At 40.6% G+C, this 18,923-nt stretch overlaps 2 protein-coding genes across 2 annotated transcripts in view; both read right to left on the reverse strand.

The window, feature by feature from the left end:
• The window catches only part of UBOX5 (U-box domain containing 5), a 130,728-nt gene extending 121,847 nt beyond the window's left edge, over positions 1–8,881 (reverse strand). The window contains exon 1 of the mRNA XM_078678709.1: positions 8,758–8,881. The gene's annotated coding sequence lies outside the window, so the exon portion shown is untranslated. The remainder of the gene's footprint in view (positions 1–8,757) is intronic.
• Positions 1,935–8,881, reverse strand: FASTKD5 (FAST kinase domains 5). Its single transcript, XM_078678708.1, has 2 exons — positions 8,758–8,881; positions 1,935–4,602 (listed from the first exon to the last, which is right to left on the reverse strand). The coding sequence occupies exon 2, from the start codon at positions 4,568–4,570 to the stop codon at positions 2,093–2,095; it is 2,478 nt and encodes an 825-aa protein (XP_078534834.1). The 5' UTR covers positions 4,571–4,602; positions 8,758–8,881; the 3' UTR covers positions 1,935–2,092.
• Positions 8,882–18,923: the final 10,042 nt, after the last annotated feature.

Consider the following 18,923-nt stretch of genomic DNA (forward strand, 5'->3'; position numbering starts at 1 on the left):
ATTCATTCAAACCATGGTGAAACCAAAATGTGCCTGGGGCTGGACAAGCAAGAATATGGAGGAAAGCCATCAAATCAGGAGCAAAGAAGTGAGATAGACAAGAAAGCCAATGATTTATAATCAAGTGCTGGACCAAATCCCACTCTATGTCCATTCAGTGGAAATAGTCTGTTTGCCAACAGACAGTTGTAAGAGACCTGAAAAGCAAAACGGTCTTCAGTCAGTACCAGTAAGCAGGCTCGGCAGCCTTCATAACCATTGGCAGCTTACTTCAATACAACCACAGCACAGGATGAAACAGTTGTATATAGCTAATGGTCTTGATAGTCAGGAAACAACTCCTTTCCACACATGCCAGATTTTAAAATATTCAGAATTACATTCAAAAGGAATCCAAGTGAAAAATATTTACATAAACGTTCAACTAAAATTATGTCATTGCTCTCTCTCTCTTTGGGCCAATTTGGAACACCAGGTTTATAGCAAGAATCCAATCCTGAGCAACTCTTAACTCTGATAAATGTGAATCTCCAAGAAGGAATAAGCGTAGCAGGAGATGGATGGAAAACTAGAGATGGAAAAGAACCTTCTCTTGTGATCTAAATGAATACACACCCATTAGTGCTGAAATTTGAAGAGATTACTTGCCAGGAGGGCAGAACTTACAGCCATGAGTGAGAAAGCAAAGGAGTAATCCAGGATGAATCTGTGTGTCTTAGTGTCATCTTTCATTAGTCGCTGGTGGTTTGGAGTTCTACGTTCACTGGGAACGCAGTCCATGATCCAACACCACCCACCCCAGAGTTAGCCACATTCCTGGGTTCCTTCAGCATCCAACTTTTAGTTCAAGGCTGCAAGAGCTGGGTCAAATATGCCTAGATCCCTCCTTTACCTTTCTTTGTATTTTTCCCTTGTGATCTGGTTGAGAGTGCTTGTCAAGTACCAACATATTGCATGAACAATGATGCCAAATAGTGGTTGTATCAAGCAACAGGTGATGGAGAATAACTGAGGAGGAGTAAAGCATTTTGAATACCTCTGCACACCAACATAATATTAGTCTGGAAGAATGGAGAGTTGCTACTCATTCCAGTTGGTAGAGGAGCCACTGATTATCTGTAAAGAGAGAAATAGCCTACAGCGCAAGATTAGCTGGTCGAAATGATGATGCAATTCCAGACAAGTAAAATAGATAGGGCCTTATTTAGAGTTTGGCAATGGGAATTTGTGTCAAAAACGTGGAAGATATCCTATCTGACGTATTACAAGTGCCTTAGGCTAATATGCATCTGCAACACTGCGGTGGGAACATTGGCCACCTTTGTGACACAGAGTATCCAGTTCCCCAAATTCTAAAGAAGGGCCCTAGTTTTTTGCTACCGATGATTACTGTGTATTACTTGCATTTATTAGTGTGGTACTTCAACAGTTATTTTTGCTATATTCATTAGGTTTTACCTTAGTTTCAGAGGAAATTAATTTATTTGAACTTTTATTTTGAAATGCCCATGACTCAGTACCTAGAAACCATTCATTTTGTATTTGTGTATGAAAATAAACAATGCTAAGGATATGAAAAACAAGTCCTAGCAGTGACTACATGGTACATATTGTTCACCACACAACATACCTTAACAGTAAACCAAGAAAGCAATTAAAAAGTAAGCATTACTCATGCTTAACAATGAAGGCCAAGCCTACCAAAGCATTATTCAGTGAAACAGCATGTGGGATACGTAATGCCAAATAACCCCTGCCTAGCTAAGTGTTTGAGAAGTTGGTGAACCTCATGAAAACCGTATGCTATCCAGAATATGTTCCTCACAACATTGCATTTTTAGACTGATGGTTTTCATTTCAAACTAAGGCTGTACGGAAGATTATACCTAAAATACTGAATGTCATTCATATGCAGTAAAGCAAATGCAACGAAGCAACTCAAAATAGTTTTACCATACGTAATTTTATACATCTGATTATCATTCATAAATATCTCATTAAATCAAAGAACTGTACAGCATAGTGCATCAAAGCAGATTACTCTTTGCTCATCAATGCCACGTTGATCGCCAGAATTCACAGTCAAGATTGTTCAGTTAATACAGTTGAATACTTTTTGATGCAGGTAGGCCAGTTTTTCGGAGCGAGTTCGTTTGAGCATTGGAACCCATTCCCAAAATGGTAGTTCAATCACTACATATCCCAACTGGCGGAGCTGCCTCCTTTTCAAGCTATGAAGCCCTAGCAAGTGCCTTGAAGCATAAGCATAGTTGTTCCTGTTCGACACCTGAATAGCTAATTTCAGAACCTTCGGCTTGGTCTCAGGTTGGGAATCGTGGTTCTCTGTAGAGCACTTGGAGTCAGCCAAAATACTGAGAAGGTTGTCAGTGAGAGGCACCCCATCTGAAAATAAAGAAACATCCAAATCTCCCTTGTGATCTTTCCCAGGTAATATCTCCTCTTTTGCAGCAGCCTCCAACTTTGGTTGCAGTTCTACGTTTTGCAAGTGAGAGCCAGATTCATTTTTGCCACTCAAAAGTTGTCTCATTAAGGCATCAGTTAGATGAACGCCAACGGTTTTAAGTGGTTGCTCTGACACTGGAATGTCTGTGGCACCTTTATTAAAAGGAAGTGCGTGTCCAGTAATGTCTAAGTGAACTTCAAGATCATTTGATCTGGTATGAGGTAAAATCATATGATTTTTTACATAATGAGGCCCACCCAACATGGCGCCGAGTAGAGTAGCAGCTTCAACAACTTCCAGCCTGGTGCAGAGCTCCTTGCTTGCAAAATCCCAAAGCATTTCTGAGATCTCCTCCTTAAGCTGGGGACTCAAGCGATTACCAGTGTATTTTGGACATTCAATCCCCACACTGCCATCAAGTGTGAAGAGATCTTTTTTTAGTTCAAATCGGCTATCCTTAGTGGCCAGCTTCACAAACTGGTCACTCAGAGCAAAGTCAATAAGGTCAAAAGGAAATTGATGACCAAAAGCCAAAGCCAATAAACAAGTGAGTAAATGCTCAGGGAACTTCTCAAACTCATGCATCTTCATGCGAATTTGGTCTGTTAGGCTGGAGTAAAACAACTGGGCATTGGGTGGCTCATAATTTAATGCTCCAAAAGACCACAGAAGTTTGGCAACATCTTTGCTTCTACAATAGACTGCCCGGGAAGGCATGGTTTCAGCTATAGCATTCATAATCTTTTCATCAAGGTAATGCAGAGCTGCACAGGCCAGGGATATGTGCATGACTCCCTGAGTACCTATTGTAGGAATACGTTGTGGAATAATCTGTCCCAGACGCTTTAAGAACTGTATATGGTCAACATGAGTAAAACGAAACATTTTAAGTACATTTACCAAAGCATAATTGCTTATGTCGTCCATTGCAAGGGAAACCTTGTCTCCAATTTTCCGCATAAGATGCTCAGAGAGCCCATTGCGTGATTTAAAGTATCCCAAACAAACAGCCCCTATCTCTTCTAGATTCATGGATTCAATGTTCTTCAACACCAATGTTTCAAGCTTCTCCATTAAATCAGGGGGTGCGGTCCTTCCTTCTCCAATGAGATAAATTAGCTGGACGAGCTGTGGCAAGCTGAGGTCTTTCCAGTGTAAATGAAAGTAACTGTACAAAATCTCTAGATACCTAGGTACAATACGACCCAGGCATCGCCACAAGTCAGCCACTAGCAATAGTTGAACTACATTCATATCCCAAACTCGGCGGCATAATTCAACTTCATAGACATTTAGCATGGAGTGAGTTGCTGGAATACCTAAACGAACAAACGCCTGAAGAATTTTTATAAGTTCAGAAGGGCTAAATGAGCGGATACTGTCAACACTGTATCGACAAAGCATAGCAAACCTGGTGTCCGCTCTTACAAGTGACAAGTGTTCCTCTGGTAAATGACCAAGCTTTTCCATATACACAACTAGTGTTTCTGGGCTAAGACTGCTCTTCAAAAGAGAGATTTGTTTTAAAATGATCTCTCCTTCTTCAAAAGAAAGAGTTGGGAACGGTTCAGAGTCATCTCTACAAACAAAACTATATCCGGGCCTATGCCTTTGAAATGCTCTTGGGTCTTCTTTTGTGTTGAAGGCTTCAACATTAGACTCTGCTATTTCCTTGTCCAATGGCTTTGCAGTCTGTGGCAACCTTGAAGGCACATTAATGGGTTTAGAAAAAGCCAAATCCAGAAGTGTGTTTTTAGTACTTGACAAACTGCGAGAGCATGTGATGCTATAAGTATTCTGAATTTGCTTTGAACTGGTGTGGGAATAGTTATTCTCTACAAAATCATCTTCAGAATCTTCGGCTGAAAAATAGGCATTTTTTTTCGTTCCTAAATATGCCAGCGGGTTGTATAGCACGCGATACTCCACAGGGTGCAACATCACTTTTGTGTTTAATTTTGCTGTGGTGCAATTGTTCACACGATCCTGTGTGGAATCCTCAGACTCTTCCCGCAGCTCTCTCTTCTTTGTGCACCTGCCATGGACGGACAGTGTAGCTGCTCTGCAGACTCTTCCTGGAAATCTTCGGCTGATGACTGTTGCCATGGATCATGAGTAACAAGATGTGGCTCCCAGTACTGAAAAAAGGGTAGATGAAGAATGAGTGCTTCCCTCCCTTTATTGATTTACATATCCTTACACAGTTTATAAGCTTTCAGTGTAAAATAGGTTACCTCAGAGGCAATGAGTCAGCTCGCTCGCTTAAGAAGATTTACTAATAAGATGTCCAGCCATTTAACAAGACAGACAATAATGTGTGTGTGTACACACACGCAGATAACTAAGCAATTAATATGCACAAAGCAAATGGATTTGGTGTTAAGGTTAGTTTATAGACCATTCCAGTATTTAATGTCTAAATTTAGCATGTGCCAGTATTTAAAAGTTACTAAAGTAACAAACTGCACAATATTTTTGAGTGGCAACAACAAATCAAATGTGCAGGTTGACCAAGCGTGATGTACTAAAAATACTGCAGCAGTTAGCTATTCAAAGGGGAGATAACTGCAAGAATAACTTGCATGGTTTGGGGACGATATTATGTCTTCCCTCCTCAGTTTTTCATATGTTTATGTAGCTAGTACAAATAATAAATGATGCTACAACCACAAGTACATTTTATCTTAAGTTATGACATATTTCTAAATACTTTGGGCATTCTTCAGGAAACAATGAATTCTAGCCTTTCCTACAAATGTGGACCACTACGGCTGTCAGGTCATGGGGTCAATGTAACCAGGAAACACCATCTCTTGCCAGGGTCTTAAAATCTACAATTAGATTTTCCTGCTTAAGAAAAACAAGGTCCCAAATCCAGCCGCCTGCAACATTGTTAATGCAGTCGAATTTTAAACTGGATTGCCTCTTAATCTCGAACGAAAGAAATCAAATTCATTTCCAGCTGATCTACAGAATCCAGAGTCTATGGGTTAATACCACTGAAAGTAGAACATAGCTTAATTCTCACTGAAGTGAATATTCTCATCTAAACTTTGAAACCAACTGAAAACATTTCTTATCATCATTGCAAATGAACTCGAGAGACATCCTTTTTAGCTTGAGTTATGTTTAGATCAAGCCTATTGAAGTCCACTCTGGTGTCATATAGAGCAAATTCCAAAATCGTCACGAGATTGCATTAAAGTGTATAAGAAAGCACTGAACCATAACTATCAAACAAGACTTTACAAAGTTCTCATATACATACTCAATCTGAAAAAAAGCTGGTCTTTATTAAGAGATACAAACAGCTACTTTTTTTTGTAGCCATCAAACACTGGCAAAAAGCCTGCAGCTTTCCACTGCTGGTATCTCTGAAATGAAATGGTGCATTTATAGAGCACAACACTAGCTCAGAAAGAGCATCAAGGCTCTGAATAATGTACATCTGTAAATGTTTCATCAAACACCTTACTTGTTTCCAGCTACATGTTCCATTTACCTGTTTGCTGCAATATCACTTAAAGTAAAACTCGGTTTCAACTACGCCTAAACACTTGGGGCCACATTAGGATTGCGGGGGCAATCCGCCCGCCATCCCAGTAGAAAAGACCCCCCGCCATCTTATTATGGCTGGGGGGGTCCGCGGCGGACGGAAAGACCGTCGGCCCCATTTCCGCCCCGGTCGACTTGCGACCGGGCGGAAAAGGCTGCAAAATGGTGGCGGTGTCTACTTGACACCGCCAGCCATATTACAATGTGCATTACGGAATGCCTTTCCGTGGCAGCATTGCCGCCACGGAAAGGCATGCGGAGTCTGCTAGGGGGGCCCGTTGCGCCCCCCCCCCCCCCAAGGACTCCGGTGGGATGGGGGGTACCTATGGTACCCCACTGCAGTTCTATGCACAACATGGCAGGCACCGCGCAGTGCTTGCCATGTTGTGCAAGGAAGTGCTATTAGGATGCGACCGCCACAGTGGCGGGCGCATCCTGCCTCCCTAACATTGTGGCGGGCGGTGCACTCCGCACCGCCCGCCACTGTGGCGGCCGCATCCTAATAGCACCCACGGGTCCCCCGTCCTTATGGCGGTCGGTCCATTTCCACGACGGGATGGCGGGCAGACAAAGTCCGCCCGTCATCCTAATGGGGCCCTAGGTGTAGCAATAACTGGACCCCTATGATTATTGTCTCTAGTGACCTAACCTGCTACCATTTTTTTTTTTTAAGTTTGGCACTCATGGCAACTCTCTTGACTAGAGCAAGCGTGCTACATTCTACAATACAAAAAGATTGTCTGCATGACTTAAGTCCCCTTTACAACAATCCATATGAAAAAAAATAGTTTGCTGCTGTAATACAATAAAATATAATAAATAACTGATTTCACTAAAAAGGTCTAGTAATTTAGAAAATTTCTAAAAAGTGGGCTATGCAATAGAATTGATGCCAGTTACAAAACATATTTACATCTCTCTGAATCTCTGGGTGTTCCTTTTTAGAGGGCTCATAATGGAACAAGACTAGCTCCATGGATCACAGTTGATCATAGTTTTGGTGTGAGCTATGAGTGGATTAAAGTCTTTAGTCATCGTACCCAAAACCGCTCTAACTTATTGGTAAGCAAGGGATGTGACAACAGATGGGCGCTGCGGCACACTAAGAAAGCAATAGGTCTAAGTAGTTGCTTTGTAAAATGCTTCAAGTAGAATGGTTGAGCCAATGAAGGTGTATGTGGAAGAAGAGGTATTGATACTCTGGGATGAAAAAAAAGAGATCATATAAGATGATGTCGGAACCAGTTGCTAGATTCCTATTAAGGAATGACAGCCATTTTCAGAAGAATACAGGCAATCTCAAATGAATTATTTATAGCTGTACCAGCTACTGGTGTCATTTGCTTGGGACAACAAGCTTAAAAGTAAGGTACAACCTGTAAAGCATTGCCTATGCCCCCTTCTTTTTAAGGGGTGGGATGAGCTTAGCAAAATTCCGGAGAAAAAGAGTAGAGCTGGTGTGGTTCGCCTGATTGAGTCCTCCCGTTGGTTGTCACCAAATGGCAAAGCAAGAAGAAAATCTGTCAATCTATGCTTGTGTCCCATTTTGCGTAGATGAACATGGGGATATGGGTCTATTATCTATATTTCTACATTTGAGAACTGACAAGTTAATTGACACTTTGGTAAGAGCAGCATGTTTTGTTTTCAAATCAGATCTCAGAGCCGCATGTGACCTAAATCAAAATTTTACCATGGTATATCACAGCATTTGTAACTCTTACTGGTGCATGTCAGTTTTAGTAAAAGACATTCAGTCAGTCTCACACTTCATCAATACTTACGGGTCACGCAAAAGTTATTTAACGAAAAAAATGGAGCAGTTTCTTTCTAAGAAAGATTTTTGGTAACTACATAATGTGTGAGCAGTTTTTGATGTACTTCTTTGTATTATGAAGTCAAAAGTCTTTACTTGCAGGAATGACAATAATAGAGTGGAATATCTGGAGATACAATTTCAAAGGAAGGAGTGAAGCTAAAGACATGTCTGGTTAGTGCTTTCATATCAGCAAACAAAAAAGTAATGGATGGAATGCTTGAATTAATTTCAGCCCCTCGTACTAATTACTCTGGTATGCTTGCAAGACCATCTTTTTACCCACTATACCATCGCAGGCATGATCCCGCCCTATGCAAATCAGTCTTGAGCCTGCTTCAATAGCAACTCTCCAGCCCAAACAGTTAGATGTGTTGCCGTCTGGACAAGAACACTTGCAACTCCAGATCTGTTTCAGCATAGCCAGGCTTCATCAATGAGGGTTAGCTTGACTTCAGTTTCAGTGGCGCAGTGAGCACGGGACCCATATCTTTTACACTTAGGTTGTCACACTCAAGAAAACCTGGTGGAATGCATGAATTAATCTCATCCACTGGAAATTACTATGGCCAGCATCCTAGTCTATTGCTTTTTGCCCACCGCGCCACTTCACATAGAACCCAACTATATGTAAATCATTCTTGGTCCTTCTCCAATATGAACAATCCAGCTAAAGATGAGCGTTGTCACTTCTAGGCTTCAATAACTATTACTGACCAGCAGTCATAGAACATATTGTCACAAATAAACGGATTTAAAACATTAGTCTTTATGTGATGTAGGACTGCACAGCGAAATTAGTTAAGGGTATCTTTACTGCCACGGTGGTGTTAATGTTGTGGATATGGGCCAATGAGCATTTTAAAACTTTGTGTAGAGCAGACCGGTTTTGTTAAAAACAGATCAGAGACCTTTACTTTACCTTTTAAGTGAAGCACCATGCGGGCAGAGGAAGGCTTGACTTGAAAGGCTGTGTAATAAGAACAATGGTTCCTTCAGGTACAGTTGTATGTCCTTTACGCCTTAGACTTGAGTACATTTGGCTCCTGCAACCGAGACAGTGTCATAACGTTAGAAAAACAAAGTCAATTTTATTTCCTGTCATCATATAAGTCATCACCCATACTATACAACAGTATTTTGCAATCAATAATTCATAGGTATATACAATCAAAAAACAAACAGAGGGTACTACAAATGTGACAAATAAGGGTGCAGAAGCATATATGGGCACTTGGAGACAACATTGCATGTCAGACTCCCAAGGAACTATACAAATCAGTTTTTTTTTCCAGGTGCCTTCTTTACTTCCCTCGATGCCGATAACGTTTTGCAGAACAACTGAATCATCTGTTAAATAACTTAACCGCGACTCATTGCAGTTACATGCATTCATTAATGAGAAAGAGGGCTCCTTGTTAATGTCTTTGACACTTCATAATGATGACTCCTTGTAAATGAGTCGTTAAAGCGTCGATGTTGGTGTAGCCTTTGACTGTCTCTATTTGCCTTAAAGTTATTTAACAGATGCTTCAATTGTTCAGCAAAATGTTATCGGCATCGAGAGAAGTAAAGAAGGCAGTGCAGGCCCGTCATTGTTCGGGCTAGTGATTGAGAAGCTCTGCCCTTCCACCTTCCTGATAAGGGCAAATGCGTCCTGTGCCCGAACACAGAGGCAGTGGCAGTTCGGTGCAGCTTTCGTCAGTGTGGTCGAAAATTATACATTAGCATAACCTTGGCCTGTCTCTACTTGTGTCAAACTATTGTAGTTGGACTATAAATGACTTCAAACTGTACCTGAAGGGACCACTGTTTTTTTTACTTACCATTACCAAGATTTCCATGGTTGCTAGGTCAGCATCCTTTGAAAGATTGGCAAGTATAGAATTGGTGGGGAATGTTTTACAGATGTTAAATAACACAATCCATTTTTTTAATCTTTACTTACAGAGGAAAATGGGAGAATGAGTCTTAGTGTGTCAGTGTCTTTCTCCATGCAAAAAGCGCACAGTAATTAGCCGCCATGAACAATTTTGTACAAGAAACAGATTAGTGAAAATCTGGATGAGTTGTAGATGGGATGGAAGTTTCTATGTAAAGTGTGGTACAAGAGGTTAGGTGTGGCAGGCACATACTAAGACTGGTACATGAAGGTAATTTTAGTAATACATTGACCAAAGCTTTTTAATTTACAAAAAAGTCTGCTTGCAAAGGACGATTCCACCTTTTAGTGCCAGATAACTGTGTGAAATTTGTAACCAGTAAAATGCAGTTGAAAAAGGCTGCAATATAACACCAATCTATTACATATCATGGGCCCCGGGCGAGTGCTGTAGAGGAACAAATTAAAAGAATGGTGTGAGTCTACAGAATTGTCAGTTGCCATTCAGATGCTAACTGAAGAAATACATGCTATGATTTCACTACTATCATGAGTAGGACTCCTTTTAAATTGTAGAGAAGTACAGCTGTGTCCTCCTGGAAGGACAGACGTTATGACGGGAGAAGTATAGATCTTAAGTGTAAGGGTTAAAGTAAAGCAGCTGGATTATAAAAAGAAAGGGAAGAATCTTTAAAAGGAGACATGTTTTGAGTGAAATATCCAATTGTAGCGAAGAGCTGCAGAGGCAGAGTACTAGTGTAATAGCAAAATATTAGGGAAGATCACAAGATGAAGTGCAGAAAAAATTATTTATAGCTGTATTTGGTATGACTGGGTTTGTCTTTTAACAGTCTGGAGCTGACAGGGTGACAAGAGAGAGTCAGAAGTATCAATGATTATGTTTGCTTCTGTATTTTCTCTGCTACTGTTATTTTTTTATTTGCATTTATTTGTGTTTCATGTGTTTATCTGAATGCTGCAGGTCTGTTAGTTTGGACAGTCATGTTGTCCATTTTGTGTTACACTTTCAGCGGAGATAGATGAGCTTTATCTGGCAGATCGTCACCTGTATGTTTGTTCTATGCAGTCGGAAACTTAAAGCGTTACTTCTCAGAAGGTTTACATTACAAGCCAAGTCAGTTGCTCCAGAGGTCTCAGCAGACTGAGCTATTGTTTGATTAAAGTCTTCATAGATCTTAGCCGAAATTAATTATTATCGATCGACGGCTATGAATTGGACTTTAATATTTAATACTGCCTATACTATACTGTTAATGAGTTTTAACGGGGTTAACCCTAAAAACTATCTGACCTGGGTCAGTGAAATAGGTACAAAAGTAGTGGCCAGAGTCTATTGCTTTTAGTAAACATCAAATGTCCCACATATGCATTTGTTATCGCAAATTATAGTCAGTCCATAGTTACAGTGCGTATTTTATTTCGGCACGTAGTTCAATAGGGTACTTTAGTGAGAAAATATCAGGAAAAGGTATAATCAAACAGCCATATATACAAGCATATCAATTACTTCATTAAATCAAATAATTTTAGAAATCAAGGATACAATTCAATTCATTGATAATTTCCTCATTTAGATAGCTTGTAATTGTCAAGAGTCATCACATAGTATTTACATAGTAAAGTATCAACGCGCTCATGGTGATAAAGAAAGGAGGTAGTTAGATGGGATGGGTGTGATGGGATACAGGTGGGGACTGGGTAAAGGTGTTGTGACCTTAAAACAATCACAGTGATAATAGGTGCAACCTTTACAGTCTGGTTTAGATCAAATAAGTTCTGTGAAACTCTTTCACATAGGATTAGTATTATTCCAAAAGATCTCTCCTATGTTTAGAGGGATGATGTGATCTGGTCTACGTTTCGACCCCTGTAGTAAGGGTTGTTGGGAACCTCATGTTGGGGTCTTCTTCAGGACACGAAAAGAACAGGAGCGCCTATAAGTAATATACTTAGAATGAGTGCATTGCACTAATGACAATGGTCAAAGATACACTAGGACTGAACTAACAATAAATGCATACATTACGTGCGGCCATCCAATAGCTCTTAAGATAGGACACACATCGGTTCCTATGTATGTGGATTAAACCTGTAATTCAATTGAGGAAACAGTGTTACACAGGGTTATAATGGGGAGCAATGCCGGTGTACAGTTGGGTTGGTCCATTCAACAAAAGGGGCACTTACTGGGTCCGGGGAGCCTTCCAGTCGCTACTTCTAAGGTTTTCAATCTAATCGTCAGATCGGCGATTGGCCGTGGGGGTGCGCCAAGGGTCACACTCCCCCCAATGGTTCTGAAAGAGGAGATTGGATAGTTGCATTGAGGGGTCTTCAAAGATACATTATGGCATCATGGCCTTAAGAAGTCATATCTAGATGTGGCCACTTTTCAAAATATACGGGTCAGAACTATCTGCTAAGTGAAACGTGACACCGAGCGAAAATAGATGACTGCCATAGTTATATGGGTGAAAAAAACAAAGTATACACCGCTAGCAGTGATTTCTATGCAAATTCATATGTTTACCCAGACAAATAGGTTCTAGGCAGAACATCGCTCATACCGTTCTGTACAACGTGTCTTGAGTCAAAGTCTACTAGGAATGATAGAGTTCTCCGTATGAGTTAATTTGCACTGGCAAATTCGTGGTTTGGAAAATAAATAAATATAGGGCCTGCATGTGTCATGTGCGCAGACATACCCCCGGAGTCCTATATGCTGTATATTGGGTTAAAGATAGTAATAGAATCGTTCAGAGCATTACCGGTAAAAATGAGCGGGACTGGATTATCCATGCGTCTGGTGTGCTGGAATGCCCTTAATTTAAATTATAGCTAGGGAGCTAAATAGAAGCCAGGATCGGGGAGTTGTTTTACCTGTTCCTTCACCAGGTGCTTAGTCTGAGCATCTTGCACGATCTGCAGTTAGGCTGTGAGAGCGCTGCCTCGAGGTGCAGTCGCTGGCTGCTCGTAGGGGGCTCGTACTGAGCCGGCCAATCAATGTTGAATTAGCGTGTTCGTCTAAGGGACTATGTCCAAAGATACCGGGTGCCTGACTCATGGTAGACAATCTTTACCCATACGGGCTAGGGGCCTTTATCGACAAGTGAAGAAAACTTTTGTTTCTGAAAGGGGCCTGAATTGTCGCATGGTAAAAGTATAGCCGGTCTGATGTCGACATGACAGGAAACTCAGCGTTATTATGCATACACATTTCGCACACGGCAGTATCCAAACAATAAAAATATAGGGGGCGAGATGTTTCAATAACGTCCCAAAATATCATATTAATGATAGCATCTAAATGGAAAAGAAACCTATTGTTTCTGAAAGAGGCCTGAATTGTTGCATGGTAAAGGTAAAACCTGACTGATGTCAACATGGCAGAAAACTCCGCGTTATTATGCATACACATTTCGCACAAAGCAATATACATACAATACAAATAAAGGGGGCGAGATGTTTCAATAACGTCCCAAAATATCATATTAATGATAGCATCAAAATGTACATCTACATGTGTCCATCTATGCATATACAACGTTTCTGTGTCCTGTATACTTTTTGTAATTCACGAAAAGACCAAAGATGGAGCTATGTTTGTTTAATGATGTATTTGCAAAGCCCAGGGGATTCTATAAGACCGTGCATGTTAATCAAGGGGTCCAATGGTGAATTTACCTTACCGATAGACTAACCTGTGTGCGTAGGGTTCAGAGATGTTTACTCAGGGTTAATCAAAGCCATTTGAGCAAAAGTGGCATCCAATTCGTTCAGTCCATTCTGGACAGAGTCAAACAACTGCATCCACTTACACTCTCTTACATTCATAATTGAATTGAGATCTCCGCCCCGTGGTCCCAGTGTGATTTTCTCAATCACTACCCACTTCAGGGATTCGGGTGTGTGAGTGTTCGCCAGAAAATGGTCAACCAACGGTGCCCCAGCCGTTTGGCATCTTATTCTACTGCAATGTTGCAGAACACGGTTCTTTATTTTTTGCTTGGTTTGGCCTATGTACATGGATCCACACGGGCAAAAAAAATCGCATAGATGACTCCATTACTGTTGCAGTTTGTGAGTGATTTCAGGGTAATAGTCAAGTTGTTGTGCGTGATTGTCTTGGTTTCTAAACAAAGTGCACATGCTTTGCAATTTCTGCATTTAAAGTTCCCAAGTGTGGCAGGTAAATTCCACATTGTTTGAATTGTGGGAACCGGGGGGCTGTCCAGCGTCGAACATACTACATAGTCCCTGACGCTTTTGGCCTTTTTGAAGGCGTGCATGGGCGGACTAGGTATTTCAATTGAGTCAGACACAATGTTCGAATATTTATTGATTATCTTCCGGATTTCATTGCTTCTGCTACAGTAGGTGGTAACACAGATCATCTTGTCGTCTGCAGTTTTGCGGTCCCTTGGTACTAGCAATGTGCAATGTGTCTCGGTCGCTGAACCATGCCCTCATGTAGTATGTTCGACGCTGGACAGCCCCCCGGGTTTTTTGCCCGTGTGGATCCATGTACATAGGCCAAACCAAGCAAAAAATAAAGAACCGTGTTCTGCAACATTGCAGTAGAATAAGATGCCAAACGGCTGGGGCACCGTTGGTTGACCATTTTCTGGCGAACACTCACACACCCGAATCCCTGAAGTGGGTAGTGATTGAGAAAATCACACTGGGACCACGGGGCGGAGATCTCAATTCAATTATGAATGTAAGAGAGTGTAAGTGGATGCAGTTGTTTGACTCTGTCCAGAATGGACTGAACGAATTGGATGCCACTTTTGCTCAAATGGCTTTGATTAACCCTGAGTAAACATCTCTGAACCCTACGCACACAGGTTAGTCTATCGGTAAGGTAAATTCACCATTGGACCCCTTGATTAACATGCACGGTCTTATAGAATCCCCTGGGCTTTGCAAATACATCATTAAACAAACATAGCTCCATCTTTGGTCTTTTCGTGAATTACAAAAAGTATACAGGACACAAACGTTGTATATGCATAGATGGACACATGTAGATGTACATTTTGATGCTATCATTAATATGATATTTTGGGACGTTATTGAAACATCTCGCCCCCTTTATTTGTATTGTATGTATATTGCTTTGTGCGAAATGTGTATGCATAATAACGCGGAGTTTTCTGCCATGTTGACATCAGTCAGGTTTTACCTTTACCATGCAACAATTCAGGCCTCTTTCAGAAACAATAGGTTTCTTTTCCATTTAGATGCTATCATTAATATGATATTTTGGGACGTTATTGAAACATCTCGCCCCCTATATTTTTATTGTTTGGATACTGCCGTGTGCGAAATGTGTATGCATAATAACGCTGAGTTTCCTGTCATGTCGACATCAGACCGGCTATACTTTTACCATGCGACAATTCAGGCCCCTTTCAGAAACAAAAGTTTTCTTCACTTGTCGATAAAGGCCCCTAGCCCGTATGGGTAAAGATTGTCTACCATGAGTCAGGCACCCGGTATCTTTGGACATAGTCCCTTAGACGAACACGCTAATTCAACATTGATTGGCCGGCTCAGTACGAGCCCCCTGCGAGCAGCCAGCGACTGCACCTCGAGGCAGCGCTCTCACAGCCTAACTGCAGATCGTGCAAGATGCTCAGACTAAGCACCTGGTGAAGGAACAGGTAAAACAACTCCCCGATCCTGGCTTCTATTTAGCTCCCTAGCTATAATTTAAATTAAGGGCATTCCAGCACACCAGACGCATGGATAATCCAGTCCCGCTCATTTTTACCGGTAATGCTCTGAACGATTCTATTACTATCTTTAACCCAATATACAGCATATAGGACTCCGGGGGTATGTCTGCGCACATGACACATGCAGGCCCTATATTTATTTATTTTCCAAACCACGAATTTGCCAGTGCAAATTAACTCATACGGAGAACTCTATCATTCCTAGTAGACTTTGACTCAAGACACGTTGTACAGAACGGTATGAGCGATGTTCTGCCTAGAACCTATTTGTCTGGGTAAACATATGAATTTGCATAGAAATCACTGCTAGCGGTGTATACTTTGTTTTTTTCACCCATATAACTATGGCAGTCATCTATTTTCGCTCGGTGTCACGTTTCACTTAGCAGATAGTTCTGACCCGTATATTTTGAAAAGTGGCCACATCTAGATATGACTTCTTAAGGCCATGATGCCATAATGTATCTTTGAAGACCCCTCAATGCAACTATCCAATCTCCTCTTTCAGAACCATTGGGGGGAGTGTGACCCTTGGCGCACCCCCACGGCCAATCGCCGATCTGACGATTAGATTGAAAACCTTAGAAGTAGCGACTGGAAGGCTCCCCGGACCCAGTAAGTGCCCCTTTTGTTGAATGGACCAACCCAACTGTACACCGGCATTGCTCCCCATTATAACCCTGTGTAACACTGTTTCCTCAATTGAATTACAGGTTTAATCCACATGCATAGGAACCGATGTGTGTCCTATCTTAAGAGCCATTGGATGGCCGCACGTAATGTATGCATTTATTGTTAGTTCAGTCCTAGTGTATCTTTGACCATTGTCATAGTGCAATGCACTCATTCTAAGTATATTACTTATAGGCGCTCCTGTTCTTTTCGTGTCCTGAAGAAGACCCCAACATGAGGTTCCCAACAACCCTTACTACAGGGGTCGAAACGTAGACCAGATCACATCATCCCTCTAAACATAGGAGAGATCTTTTGGAATAATACTAATCCTATGTGAAAGAGTTTCACGGAACTTATTTGATCTAAACCAGACTGTAAAGGTTGGACCTATTATCACTGTGATTGTTTTAAGGTCACAACACCTTTACCCAGTCCCCACCTGTATCCCATCACACCCATCCCATCTAACTACCTCCTTTCTTTATCACCATGAGCGAGTTGATACTTTACTATGTAAATACTATGTGATGACTCTTGACAATTACAAGCTATCTAAATGAGGAAATTATCAATGAATTGAATTGTATCCTTGATTTCTAAAATTATTTGATTTAATGAAGTAATTGATATGCTTGTATATATGGCTGTTTGATTATACCTTTTCCTGATATTTTCTCACTAAAGTACCCTATTGAACTACGTGCCGAAATAAAATACGCACTGTAACTATGGACTGACTATAATTTGCGATAACAAATGCATATGTGGGACATTTGATGTTTACTAAAAGCAATAGACTCTGACCACTACTTTTGTACCTATACTATACTGTTAGCTGGCACTGCAGACAGCCCTTAACCATCAGTGCTGAGGATGGAAATTAAGCATTTTATTTAAACACAAAGCTGATATATATATATATATATATATATATATTACATTTCTTTTGGTTGGATCTAAAACCCCACTAAATAACATTTAAACACGCTTTACTGAAAATTCGGATGTTATATTACTTCTACACTAATCAAAATAGTAGGTTATGAACTCCCTGTAAAATGTTTCATTACAGCTGGATATTCTGTGGCTTTCTTTAGTGCAGGATAACAAGTGTATGTTCAGTACAGTAAGAATCTGTATTGATTCCATATGTTTTTAAAAGCTGCTGTACTGGACGAAAAAGGAACACTAATGGAGTCTATTAAATGGGAGTGGCTGTCTGGAATGGTCGAAGAAAATTGTTGCCATCAAATGGTTTACGTAAACTGCTGAATAACAAGGATGAAATAAACTTTCCTTTTAGTGTATTTTATCTAAATTCTCTGTTAGGGCTGTCAGAATATTTTATGTTTGTATTTCACAAGTCTATATATATTCCTGCATTCATTTATAATGCTATTAGGAGTTCTATTTCCTAACTTTTAAGGTGAACGTGACAGTCGGAACAGATGTTCATCTGTAGTATTTTTGAGAAGATGAGAAATAAAGGAATTATTACTCTCGCACTGGGGCATGAAAGTAAGGAAAGAGCTGTGCACCATAGTTCTGAAGTAATAAGGAGGAGAATATTTCTCTATCGAATGAGGGAGCTGGTGCATATATGGGGGAATGGTACCTCACTACAGCTCTACATGTCTTGCAAAGCAAAACAATGAAAGTTTCCACAGAAGCATGGCTACAAAGGTTGTTATCACTGCAGTGGTTTAAACGTTATGTTTTTACATGGGTTAAGAAAATGCATCACTGGACAAAGGGGAGCATGAAATTGCATTTTCACCTAATTAGGACAGGGAATGAAAATGCATACTCATTCCATTGAACTCTACCCCATGATCCAAACTGCAGGGCACCGAACCGTCTACCACAGGCTTTTTCGTGCCTCATCAGTGAAATAAAGTGCTATATAAGTGTTTCTTCAAAACAACACAAAGACCATTGCTGTGCATATACTTACATGATGCACTCTTGATTCTAATGAAAAGTGAGTTCATCCCTATATTGCGATGGAATACACATATTTTGAGAGTCCCTTGGTGACTTTTGTAAACTTTAAATGTTCAGTTCTCTTATGCGTGGATGCCCACTGTCATCTGAGGATTTTGATTTTCTTGAGCAAGAAGATAATTTAATTGGGTCTGCGTGTTTCTAGCCACACCGATACTGTATTCCTAAAAGTAGTATGTCAACATTACTGGTTACTCTGACAAGCCTGAAATACTGATGAGCTGAAAGGTACTTTGTAGATTGATGAGATCCCGGTCGCTTGCCCCTTCCCCCCTCCCAGACATGAGCATCTCCCCTTCAATTGTGAACGTTCCGTTCTGCTGTCACCAAATTCACAGACTGTCATTTTCTGAGTATGGGTACTTGTATTCTGACATTTGTATAAATACTATAAGAAAACAACATCATAATATGATGGAAAATATACTAAATAACACTGTGATAAGTGATTTATACTATGGCTATGTAAAGAGAGTGTAGTGGACCCTGATCCTTAAGGTTTACAAAGTAGGGGTTTCGAGTTGTAACTTTTCCAAGATAAATATTTTCGTGACCCAAATGGGCAGCTTAGCAATATATCCAGCCTTACAAAGTGAATGAATTAAAAACAATTATACATATATATATTTGTATTAATTAAATCACATGTAGCCAACTTAAGTCGCCCTTTCTCTTTCATTGTGGGGGCAGACATGCAGACCGTTCAAATTTGAATCAATAAAAAAAAACTGTTACCGTAAAAATTAATGATCTTAGTTTGGACCCTTT

The sequence above is a fragment of the Lissotriton helveticus genome, chromosome 2_2 (genome assembly GCF_964261635.1).
Source record: "Lissotriton helveticus chromosome 2_2, aLisHel1.1, whole genome shotgun sequence".
Classification (NCBI taxonomy): Eukaryota; Metazoa; Chordata; class Amphibia; order Caudata; family Salamandridae; genus Lissotriton; species Lissotriton helveticus.

Coding starts and splice junctions, on each gene's coding strand:
- FASTKD5 (XM_078678708.1), bottom strand. CDS start 4,570: ATGGCAACAGTCATCAGCCGAAGATTTCCAGGAAGAGTCTGCAGAGCA.